This window comes from Euprymna scolopes, chromosome 2 (genome assembly GCF_053919585.1).
Source record: "Euprymna scolopes isolate OS-2025 chromosome 2, ASM5391958v1, whole genome shotgun sequence".
In the NCBI taxonomy this organism is placed as follows: domain Eukaryota; kingdom Metazoa; phylum Mollusca; class Cephalopoda; order Sepiida; family Sepiolidae; genus Euprymna; species Euprymna scolopes.
The window spans coordinates 38511216-38524122 of NC_136483.1; the positions used below are offsets into that span (position 1 = coordinate 38511216).

The 12907-nt window shown below is 31.2% G+C and overlaps 1 protein-coding gene across 1 annotated transcript in view; it reads right to left on the reverse strand.

The window, feature by feature from the left end:
- Nucleotides 1–12907, reverse strand: part of LOC145291192 (lysophospholipid acyltransferase 5-like) — a 202134-nt gene that overhangs the window by 55357 nt on the left and 133870 nt on the right. Inside the window, exons 3-5 of the mRNA XM_080136773.1 lie at nucleotides 10125–10231; nucleotides 8811–8948; nucleotides 2194–2301 (exon numbers count right to left, since the gene is read on the reverse strand). Of these exons, the coding sequence (XP_079992899.1) occupies nucleotides 2194–2301; nucleotides 8811–8948; nucleotides 10125–10231 (353 nt within the window). The remainder of the gene's footprint in view (nucleotides 1–2193; nucleotides 2302–8810; nucleotides 8949–10124; nucleotides 10232–12907) is intronic.

Below are 12907 nucleotides of genomic sequence, written 5' to 3' on the forward strand. Positions count from 1 at the left end.
TAGAATAGATAGATAGAAGATAGAATAGATAGATAGAAGATAGAATAGATAGATAGAAGATAGAATAGATAGATAGAAGATAGAATAGATAGATAGAAGATAGAATAGATAGAAGATAGAATAGATAGAAGATAGAATAGATAGAAGATAGAATAGATAGAAGATAGAATAGATAGAAGATAGAATAGATAGAAGATAGAATAGATAGAAGATAGAATAGATAGAAGAGAGAATAGGTAGAAGAGAGAATAGGTAGAAGAGAGAATAGGTAGAAGAGAGAATAGGTAGAAGAGAGAATAGATAGAAGAGAGAATAGATAGAAGAGAGAATAGATAGAAGAGAGAATAGATAGAAGAGAGAATAGATAGAAGAGAGAATAGATAGAAGAGAGAATAGATAGAAGAGAGAATAGATAGAAGAGAGAATAGATAGAAGAGAGAATAGATAGAAGAGAGAATAGATAGAAGAGAGAATAGATAGAAGAGAGAATAGATAGAAGAGAGAATAGATAGAAGAGAGAATAGATAGAAGAGAGAATAGATAGAAGAGAGAATAGATAGAAGAGAGAATAGATAGAAGAGAGAATAGATAGAAGAGAGAATAGATAGAAGAGAGAATAGATAGAAGAGAGAATAGATAGAAGAGAGAATAGATAGAAGAGAGAATAGATAGAAGAGAGAATAGATAGAAGAGAGAATAGATAGAAGAGAGAATAGATAGAAGAGAGAATAGATAGAAGAGAGAATAGATAGAAGAGAGAATAGATAGAAGAGAGAATAGATAGAAGAGAGAATAGATAGAAGAGAGAATAGATAGAAGAGAGAATAGATAGAAGAGAGAATAGATAGAAGAGAGAATAGATAGAAGAGAGAATAGATAGAAGAGAGAATAGATAGAAGAGAGAATAGATAGAAGAGAGAATAGATAGAAGAGAGAATAGATAGAAGAGAGAATAGATAGAAGAGAGAATAGATAGAAGAGAGAATAGATAGAAGAGAGAATAGATAGAAGAGAGAATAGATAGAAGAGAGAATAGATAGAAGAGAGAATAGATAGAAGAGAGAATAGATAGAAGAGAGAATAGATAGAAGAGAGAATAGATAGAAGAGAGAATAGATAGAAGAGAGAATAGATAGAAGAGAGAATAGATAGAAGAGAGAATAGATAGAAGAGAGAATAGATAGAAGAGAGAATAGATAGAAGAGAGAATAGATAGAAGAGAGAATAGATAGAAGAGAGAATAGATAGAAGAGAGAATAGATAGAAGAGAGAATAGATAGAAGAGAGAATAGATAGAAGAGAGAATAGATAGAAGAGAGAATAGATAGAAGAGAGAATAGATAGAAGAGAGAATAGATAGAAGAGAGAATAGATAGAAGAGAGAATAGATAGAAGAGAGAATAGATAGAAGAGAGAATAGATAGAAGAGAGAATAGATAGAAGAGAGAATAGATAGAAGAGAGAATAGATAGAAGAGAGAATAGATAGAAGAGAGAATAGATAGAAGAGAGAATAGATAGAAGAGAGAATAGATAGAAGAGAGAATAGATAGAAGAGAGAATAGATAGAAGAGAGAATAGATAGAAGAGAGAATAGATAGAAGAGAGAATAGATAGAAGAGAGAATAGATAGAAGAGAGAATAGATAGAAGAGAGAATAGATAGAAGAGAGAATAGATAGAAGAGAGAATAGATAGAAGAGAGAATAGATAGAAGAGAGAATAGATAGAAGAGAGAATAGATAGAAGAGAGAATAGATAGAAGAGAGAATAGATAGAAGAGAGAATAGATAGAAGAGAGAATAGATAGAAGAGAGAATAGATAGAAGAGAGAATAGATAGAAGAGAGAATAGATAGAAGAGAGAATAGATAGAAGAGAGAATAGATAGAAGAGAGAATAGATAGAAGAGAGAATAGATAGAAGAGAGAATAGATAGAAGAGAGAATAGATAGAAGATAGAATAGATAGAAGATAGAATAGATAGAAGATAGAATAGATAGAAGATAGAATAGATAGAAGATAGAATAGATAGAAGATAGAATAGATAGAAGATAGAATAGATAGAAGATAGAATAGATAGAAGATAGAATAGATAGAAGATAGATAGAAGAAAAGATAAAACTTTTAAGAATTGCCGAAAAGAAATATTTTTTTTAAAAGTTTAAACCAAAAACAAGTCTCCACTTTACTTACCTGAGGACCTATTAAAAACCCGCCAAAAAAATAACAGTGGCCTAACAATTCTATTAAAGTTGGTTTCTTACGGATGGCCGTTTCTTTTTGGTCAGCACCCAATTTTTCCTATAACAAAAACAAAATACTTCATTAATGATTGGAGACAAAGGAGTACAGAAATAAATTTTTGTCCAAGAAAATAAAAAAAATCTTCCCTTGTATTTCTTTTAGTTTTTTCTTTTAATTTTTTAATTTAAAATTTGGTTTTAAGTTCATCTTTAATTCATTTATTTGCAATACACCCATCTTTTCTTCCCTGGTCATCTGCTAAGTTTCTGTAATAACTCATTTAGTCATCTATTGGATTTGTATTGGTTCATATTTTCACTTTATTTAATTTTCCTCCAAGTCTAGAGAAAATCCTTGGAGAATTTAAGGTTCCATTGTCTATTGTACCTTAAATCACTACCAATTTTGGGCATTGTGGGATGCTACTCACTAAGAGAGTGTGACACCATATCTATGACATCTAGATTTTTTCTCTTCTCTCGGAAAAAAATTGGGTTTCAAAACATCTTTTGCATATTTAAAGTTAATGATTTATCTATTTAAACTAGCAAGTTTACTCAGTGTTGACCATATAAAACAAAAAGAAATGAAGTTACATTTAAACATACCTGCTATTCTTAGAATTTTAAGCTCTAGAAGTGTAAGCCATTTTGAGTTTCAGAACAGTTTCAGATGGTTCGCTGTTACACACAAGTCCTGAGAGGGGACTTGTTTGTAGTAGACAGTTCCACAGAACAAAATATTCGTACCGTGTCGAAACCCGGGAAGGAACATGTGAAATTGCTCCAGAAAAGATTTAATATTTATGAAGCAATTCTGGTTTCTGATTGGTTTGTAGCAGAACGTGAATTAATTTGATTCGTCAGTTTTAAGCAGCATCGTTTATAAATAGAATCGTCCGACTGTGTGGGATCATACCCCATTATATCTCCAAAATATTGCAACATCCTCCCTATTTTTTATAATGGGGAAGTCCCTTGTGTTTGTTCTGCTCAAAAATAAATATATATTTTTATATTTACTTAGACAAAAAATATATTAGAAATCATTTGGATCTTAGAGTTTTAGCATAAAAAAAGACGCCATTTTTAATTGTGTTCAAATGTCAAAAAGGAAAATTACAAAGATTTTTTTTTTTTTCAGCAAAAGTATTAGTTACGCATTAGTAGGTTAAAGTGTTAATATAAATAAATGGATACAGTTTAACGTCTTGTCCAGGACTATTTTTTTTTTTTTTTTGATATATAGAAATCTATATACTCTGAGCATTACCCCTAGGGTTTTCCGTTGATATTCATGCAAAAAAGTAAGAGCCTTCTCATAAGTGGAACTTCGCTGGTCTGTATTTTTAATATATAGAAATCTATATACATACAGGACAGTGAAAGAGAAAAAAAAAATTATTCAGTCGAATTCACCTACAAGTTTTGAGAAAAAACGCTGTAGCTTTATCCGTGTCGCCGGTTTCGTAAATACATCAGCGATATTTCGTTCTGATGATGTGTAATTCAAAATAATGGATTCCTTTTTTATCTCGTTTTCTACGAAATGGCATTTTATATCCATATGCCTAAATCTCTCGTTTTCTACGAAATGGCATTTTATATCCATATGCCTAGATCTTTGGTTGATCATCCGTGCTCTGTGCTAAGACTATACTGGCTTGATTATCACAATTAATTACCACGGGACTTGTAATCAATTCTGGCTCTAAAATAGTCTTCAGGATATTTTTAAGGTAGAGTGTTTCCTGGGTCGTGTGTGTGAGCGCGATAAATTCTGCTTCACACGTAGAGAGATACAATCTATTGCTTTTTAGATTTCCATGAAATAATAGGCCCCATTTTCTGAGAGTCTGAAAAAATATCCTGATACACTCCTGCGATCTTCTTTGTTTGCCCAGTCTGAATCCGAAAAACCTAATTTTAGGGGATTTCTTGATTTTCTAAATACTAACTTCTGCTCCTTAGTTCCTTTTAAATAACGTAGGACTTGTTTAGCTCGGTTTAAATCCTTCATTGTCGGCCGTGATAATTTTTGTGACAGTTTCGTTACTGTATAGCATATGTCGGGCCTGGTTGCAGTCATCAAGTTTTTTTTCTGTGATCATTTTTTCAGTTTCTTCGTAACTTCTGAGTGCTACCTTAAATTGGCTAAAAGTCATGAGTTTTTCTTTCTGGGTTATCATGGTGGTAAATGCTTTGCAGCCGTCGTCCAGGGCTTCTCTCATTACCAGTGATAGACTTCAGTCATCTAAACACTATTAATTCCGCAAAGACAGTTGCATTCTTTTCAATGAAGTCGGGGTCGTTTCTGTTTTCAGGTTGTGTTTCTAGTACTTTGTGTAGCCTTTGGGTTCGTAGATATCCCAGAAATTTAACTTGCCACAATTCGAATTTTGATTCGGATCCATCGAAATAAAGACGCACGCTGGGCCAATAACCTCTAGAAGTGTAAGCCATTTTGAGTTTCAGATGGTTCGCTGTTACACACAAGTCCTGGGAGGGGACTTGTTTGTAGTAGACAGTTCCACAGAACAAAATATTCTTACCGTGTCGAAACCCGGGAAGGAACATGTGAAATTGCTCCAGAAAAGGTTTAATATTTATGAAGCAATTCTGGTTTCTGATTGGTTTGTAGCAGAACGTGGATTAATTTGATTTGTCAGTTCTTAGCAGCATCGTTTATAAATAGAATCGTCCGACTGTGTGGGATCATACCCCATTATATCTCCAAAATATTGCAACATGAGCACTTTTTGATGACTATCTCTTTCCCAAGCAAAGCCGTAGACATTTTCTTGGATAAAACAGTATAACAAAACAGTCACATGGTTTTCTTAGATGATATGGCTTTTAAACATATCTCCTCTATATAGGATATTGAGCACTTTACTAACTTACATTCCTTAATATATGTGATACTTAAGTACTCCTATTTTGACTCGCAAGCAACTACATGTACTTTGTCTAGTACATAATATGTAAATAAAAAGTCTTTCTTCCGAGCAATGCTGCATTTAAACGCCTGCTTTACCTAGGAAATTGAGCACTCTTACATTACTCTATACTAATTACTAGATAATATACATCATTATTATGACATGGTATGGTATCATTACTATTATAAATCCAAGACAACACCAAGTAGATTACCTTATATAAAATAGCATAACAAGAATTGTTTTCCTGGCAATGCGGCTATTAAACATACATGCTCAATCTAATTTATCGAGCACTTTGGATTGACTAACATACTCTGTATGATACTCAATTGTTACACATATTGGTCCTTAGCAACACTGCGTTTTGTTATTTTGCACACCAGAAAAAGTACAAAGAAATTATAACATAGAGCAGGTGTGTTTACATGCAACACTGCATGTAAACACCTGTTCTATCTAGGATATTGTGCACTCTTCTATTACTATATACCACTTTTTAGATATGATACTGCATTATAATTATGAGTCCCAGGTATAACCAAAAGTGCTCAATATCTTTAATATGGATAGGAATAAAACAAAAGGTTAAAATAAAATACTATACATCAATGTATGCATGGATATATCTGTATAAACTTAAAGTACAGTGTGTATACACATGTTAAAAAGTGAAGGTTACAAGAAATTGCCTGCATTTGAGAAAATATGAAAATTCAAGAATAATCTCCCTTAAAAAATGTCAATATTTTAAATTCAAATGTAGAAGAATTTGTAATTTTAAAACCCGGATTTTCCCTGAGTCCATAAACCGAAAGTTCCTTAAAAATAAAAATTCATAATAAAAAAGTTCATAATTATAAAATAAATGAATAAAACAAAATAAATTATGAAAAAAAAAAAAAAAAAAAAAAATGTGCAGTCATCATTTCTTATAAGAACACGCATAAACAGATGATGAAGGGAATTTTATATTTTTCAACCATGAGTACAGTCTGGTATAAACTGAATTTTAAACTAACGATGTTTTTCTGACCTATAAAATTTTAATAAATATTCTGCTCTTATACTGAATTCTTCTTTATAATTGAGCACTTTGCTGGGGTTATTTCCCCACAATCACAACACACACATTATTATATATATATATATATATATATATATATATATATATATATATATATACATATATACACACACACACACACACTAGTGGCAACCAAGTAAAAATAAAAACCCTAAGCAAAATTCATCCCAAAGCAGCAAAACTAAAGCTGGCTTGGCATGACACTATACAAATGTAGGAAAATTTGAGAATATATTATTGGTTTGAAAATATAGGTTCTTTTTTACTATAGATTAGCACTATAACCTTGAAAAAACCTGCAAATTTTCATGTAGATATAGATATGAGCATTTCAATATTTAACTTTGGCTACAAATATAATATACACAACATTTTTTTTTGCAATTTTGTAAGTTCAAAATCTCAGCGACTATCGATCAGAATTTAACAAATAAAGGCTCATTGGAAAGCTAATGACCTGAATTGTGTAGTGGGTCATGTGACATTTGCCCTTAAGGTAGCACATGGTTTCAAAAAGTGGGGGATCACATTTTTATATTAATGAATGAGCACCTATTTGATGGCAACCTTTTAGGAGGGTTATTTTTTTTTTTAATAAGGTGGTTTTTATTGTGACCTGGTAGAACAAAACTTATCTTTAAAAAACTTGGTTTCTATAGGTTTTCAGTGTGCTGAAAACGAATATCACTAAAATTTTCCGCAAGTATTTTTCTTGGTATTAAGCAAATATAAGCACGCGCTTGTGCGTACAATGGCCACCACGTATAACAAAGAATTGCTTAATACCTGGAAATATACTTATTTGTGGAAAATATAAATGTGATATTCGTTTTCAGCACACCCGAAAACCTATAGAAAACAAGTTTTTTAAGGTAGGTTTTGTGTTGGTTTACCAGACCACAATTACCAAATAAACACCACCCCTAAAAAAAAAAAAAAAAGAAAAAAATTTTTTTTTTTTAATAATAGACGCTAACCCTCTCAATAGGTGGCTATAAAGTGGGTTTTCATTTTACAATAAATTAATATAGAAAAGTGATCTCCAACTTTTTAAAACTATAATTTCTTCATCTATTGGAAACTACTGATTTTCTGGGATTTTAATTGTTTTCATTTTCAGCACCCTCGAAAACCTATAACAGTGGTAATTTTAAAGGATTTTTTGTGGGTAGAAAGATGCTGTACCTTTACCAATACTTCAATCATAGTCATTTGTTTTCATAGTTTTGCATATGAATGACAAAATATCTGATATTTCCCCAAAACTTCTGGCCTTGATGGAGGGGAGACTAAAACTTGCTGCTATGGTTTCAAATGATCTAAAATAACAGCAAGGGGAGACTTGATTCCAAATATTTCTCATATGTTATATCTCCCTTCTTTTGGAAATAGGGTACGATTATGAATATCAAATAAGCCTTACGCACTGTTAAATTTACTCTATGTATGAAAACCAAAGAAGGGAGAGATAACATATCTCCTATATATATATATATATATATATATATAACATATGAGAAATATTTGGAATCAAGTCTCCCCTTGCTATTATTTTTAGGTCACTTGAAACCATAGCAAGTTTTAGTTTCCCCTCCATCAAGGCTAGATGTTTTGGGGAAATATTTATTTATGGGGAAATGCTTCTTCATTTCATCCTTTATTTAAAACCAATCGTTTTATTTATCAAACTCAATGAGTGTTAAATATAACTACAGAGCATAAACAAATAAATGACAAAAAGGCTATATTCCAAATTTCAAGATGATGTTCATCTTACCGTTTATTTTTTTTCAGTATGTTAAAATGTTCCATTCTTGACAGCACCTGTTTCATAGTGCAGAAATAATCATAATTATTATGCCAATTTTTAAATATTTTACATCCCGACTCATCGGAAGAAAAAAAAATATGGGTATAATTATATAAATAATTTTTTTTTTTTTTTTTTTTAAAATCTGAAGAGTTGTTACAATTGCGTTTTATGATATTTCATCTTTAAAACTGAAATGCTATCTTTGAGTTTCAATTGCAATTGTTTTTGGATTTATATAATCATGCCCATATTCTTTTTATTCCCTTTTAAAGTTAATGAGTTCTTATTCTTCCAATGAGTCAGGACGAAAAACATAAAATTGACATAATCAAAAGATTATTTCTGCGCTATGAAACAGGTGCTGTCAAGAATTGAACATTTTAACATGCTGAAAGAAATAAACGGTAAGAGTAACAACATCTTGGAATTTGGAATATAGACTTTGTCATATATATATAACTTTATTATCTCCCTTCGATAGTATATTTTGGTTCTTCGAAATATTGGATTTTAAGTAAAACTAATGGTAACTAGTTTAATTGTCGTGTTGCAGTAATGAACATACCCAAAAATTACGAAAAACGATAAGGTAGAAAGTTAATTAACGAAAATAGTTTCCAAAGACATTTTTTCTATGACAAAAATCAGATAAAGATATTTGATGAGAGTTAAAAAAAAATAAAAAAAAAAGATATATATAAAGAAAATAGTTTTCTGGTTTTTACCAAAGGCTTGCTTCCATCATAGAGATCTGCTACAACTCCTGTTAGTTTAAGAATCAATACACAATGAGAAGTCGTCCATTCAATGCGATACCGATCCCCAGTTTTTGAACTGGTTGCACAACCAATGAGAAAATAGCCCTGAAAATAGATTTACATACAAAATCTGTAAAAAAATATCTATGGTGATGTATTAGAAGACAGAAAACAAAAGATGAAAAATTCTTCTCACCAATAGAACAGGATTAGTTTGGCATATAAGAAATTGTCTCACCATGGCATCATGGTAAGTGTAAAATAACAGGAAATTTTGTTTATTTGATCTGAAATCTGAATTTGATTCATCGTTGCCAGTCAGTTCCTGGTTGGTGTAGATCACAAATAGCCTAGGACTGTTTATATTGTAATTGCAGATTGGTAGCTGACCTTCAGCTGACAAATCTACTAGGAATAGGTTTTACATACAGCACTTCTGAAAGTCATTTATCTAGATACTCACAAGGCTTGATAGTGTTTAACTTTGGTGATCTTATGATCACCTAATTTTGGGAATTTATATAATTATGCTTCATTCGTGGTTCAAATTTTAATGAAATAAAAGGTTAGAAAAATATAAGTGAGGAAGGGATGAACATAAGCAGCTGAAATAACTTGAATCAGGGCTTTCTGATCAGGTCAGTTCAGAGTTAAGTTATACAAAGAACTAGAAATTAACCAAAATTTTTAATTTTCAGAAAGGGACTGAAATGACAAACAGGAACAACAGATAAAAGGATCAAAACAATAGCATCACAAGAAGCAAGAACAGGAATTCAAGAGATGGCATTGCCGATATATTAACATGACGTGCACAGAACAAAATGCAGAAGATTGATAAAGATATTTTCAGCAGCTCATGTTGCGCTTATCTTATGTGAATGTTGTCAATGACTGGCAGGCAAAATGACTCCTCTGCATGGCCAGCAACACAGATTAGTTGAATACCTTAACTATTTGATTACAATCAAGCACTCCGAGGTTCGTGCTGGCCTAATTACTCATTTGGGAAAGCCACAGTTTCAGCCTAACCTCAGACAATACACAAGGTGGTGGCAGCACTTTGTTAAACAAGAGTGTTCACTATTGGAGGCATATGTTTCAGCTCCGCTACATGCTAGATTCCATAGGATGGACTGCTTTTAAAAAGGTACAAAAATTTCCTGGAGACCCACTTGAGAATCACTACCTCCAGGTCTCCAACACTCATTACATTTCAAACCCGTCAGTATCACTGGATAGAAATTAAGAATACAAATTAAAACTTTGCAATAATCTTACCGTATTTATAAAGAAAGCAGCAGCCACGGACATCTTCGTGCCTCCAGCAAATTTTATTAATCCATAAATTATTATCATGTTAGCCATGGAATGAAATACTTCCAATCCTTAAAAAAATAAAATAAAACTTAAATTAGAAAGAAAAAATAAAATTTAAAAAAAAAAAAAAAAAAAAAAAAGCAATTTTTTTAACATCTAAAACCATTCAAGAAAGATAGTTATAAAATAATGTATATAAATAATTTTACAATCTTTAACGGGCTATACATAGGGGAGAAAGCATTCCAAAAGTAATGTGACCTATTTTTTATTTTGCCTAAATCGATCAGAGAGGATTGCAAATCGCATTGTTATGATTGGACTCCTGCATTCATGACTTGAAAGTTTCATCTCTATTGTAGAGATTGATGGTGTAAGAATACAACATGGATGTGCATCAGAAATCGAGATGCACCATTGAATTTCTAGCAAAAGTACATTGACAATGGTGCTGACTATGTAGAAAAATAAATTTTGAAGCACAAAGGGTTGCTCGTTTTACTGGTACTAGACTCTCCAACTGTTTGAGTTAAAAAAAAAAAAAAAAAAAAAAATTTGGGAACAATCTTCATTTAGCTGTTCTTACCTAGTGTTACCTTGTAATTTATAATTTTATTTTGTTTAAATAGGATTTTGAAAATTTAATTAAAATAAAATAACAGTTTAAAGACAAGACAATGCACATTTTCCCCCTATAAATAAGCATATCAAATTGTGTTCAAATCAGTTGTTTTTTACTGATTTACTATTAAACAAAAATAGTATCTATACTGTGTTTTGACTCATCATATTAAGGTTATACATATTAGCTGTTGAAACAAACATGAAAATTCAAAGTTGCACTTGCATGTCATTTTTGTTTCATCCAAGAGGTAATGGGATTTTGATTTGATAATCATAGTTTGCATTATGATTCATTTTCATTTACCACAAGAATTTATGAAGGATTTTTCATGTGTTTGAGAAACCTAGGTTTTTAGTTATACACTGAAAATTTGCTTTCAGATGAACAGAATACAAAACGCAAATTTTGAACTGTCATAAGTTTGGCTATTTATGCTACCAAAATAAATTTGCTATCATTTGTTTTTCAAAGATTTATGTGGCCACATTAAAATTTTTTAAATATATATATATATATATGTATATATATATATATATATGAAAATAAAATTTTAGATTGGGATATATAATTGGAGCCTGACCACGAGATGTAATTTTGTGTCATACTCAGCGTAAGTAGTTGATAGGGTTGGGAAATAGAGTAAGCAGAAAAAGGTCTAGGAAATGTAGATTTTAAGATAATTGGATGAAAACACTGTGTCCAAGAGTGTCTAAAGCACTCTGCCCAGCACAAGTTCTATTTAATCCATAGATGAGACTTTGAGTAGCAGAGAGTAATCTTATAATATAAATCTCACCTTTCTGTTTAAATATATGTATGTATTTATGTCTGCCTAAAACTCTCGACAGAGTCAGCAGATTTTCAAGAGATCGGTATCATTTTGACCCTTCGGATGACATATCGAAAAATTGGCTAAAAACATTAATTCCTTTACTCTCAACTGGGCACTTTTCTATAGGGAGAGGTCGTTTTTTCGCTGATATTTTCGAAAGTCATCCCCTCTTTTTGATTAGCCTTAGTTTAAACCTCCTGGTTTAGCAAAAATGTCACTTTTTTTCACATTCTTTTCCTCCTTCGCGGTATGAGTTCGAGCCTGTCTGCCTACTAAATTTTTTTTTTTTTTTTTTTTCAACACACACCTCCAAACACCCGGGCAACACCTGGAACCCAGACAAATTGTAACTAAGGGGTGACTCCACTCTCCAAAACTGAAACCTCACTACTAGATGCAATGTAGGATAGACAAGAAAATGGTCAATCTAAGCCGTATACTAAGTTAATACAAAAGCCTGTAACTTGAACATTAAATTCTAGAAAAGTTCCAACTTCAACAGAAAAAAGTTATACTAAAATCCCATCACATGACCAACTGTGCATGTGTACTTAATTCACTTATCACTCATAACAATATCAGTTCATTAATAGACATTTGTGTCCCATATTTCTATGTCAATATGTTACTAACTAAATCAATTATCACATGTAATAGACATAAAAGAAGCAATCCTATTGTTTGTACCTGTACATTTAACTAAGAGATGGGAAAGAGATCTTTGAAAGGGAATGCGCAATGAACTGTGTGTGATGCTATCAGCTTTGTATCATTCAAGAAACAAAGCCAATCTCCATGATGGACATTTAAATCTCTAAATACATGTATTTGGACACTCAAATCTAAAAGTGTTTGCATCAATACAATTAGCTGTTATTAATTGATTATTTCCGAAATAAAATTGCAATAGAATAAACTTAAAAAATCCTATTTACAAAAAATAATTTTATGCAAAGTTCAGTAATAGAGATTGAATGCCTAATTTGTATTTACCCACTTTTTTCCTTTCAGCACTTAAGAAAATATGTGACTAGTTTTCTCCTCCCTCGTCAAGTAATTAGCCATTCCATCTTTCTTATTGATTTAGTACCTACGAGTCATTATTTTATTATTTATAAAAAGTTCGAAAATAAGTAAATAAAACTAATGTATTTTTAAAAATGGGGAAGGACATAAAAACATTTTTAAATCAAAGAAAACTCCCAAACAATATTGGATGATAATGGCAGTTTGCTAGAAATAAAGAATCTTTAACACACAAAAAAAAAAAAGAAAAAAAAAAAAAAA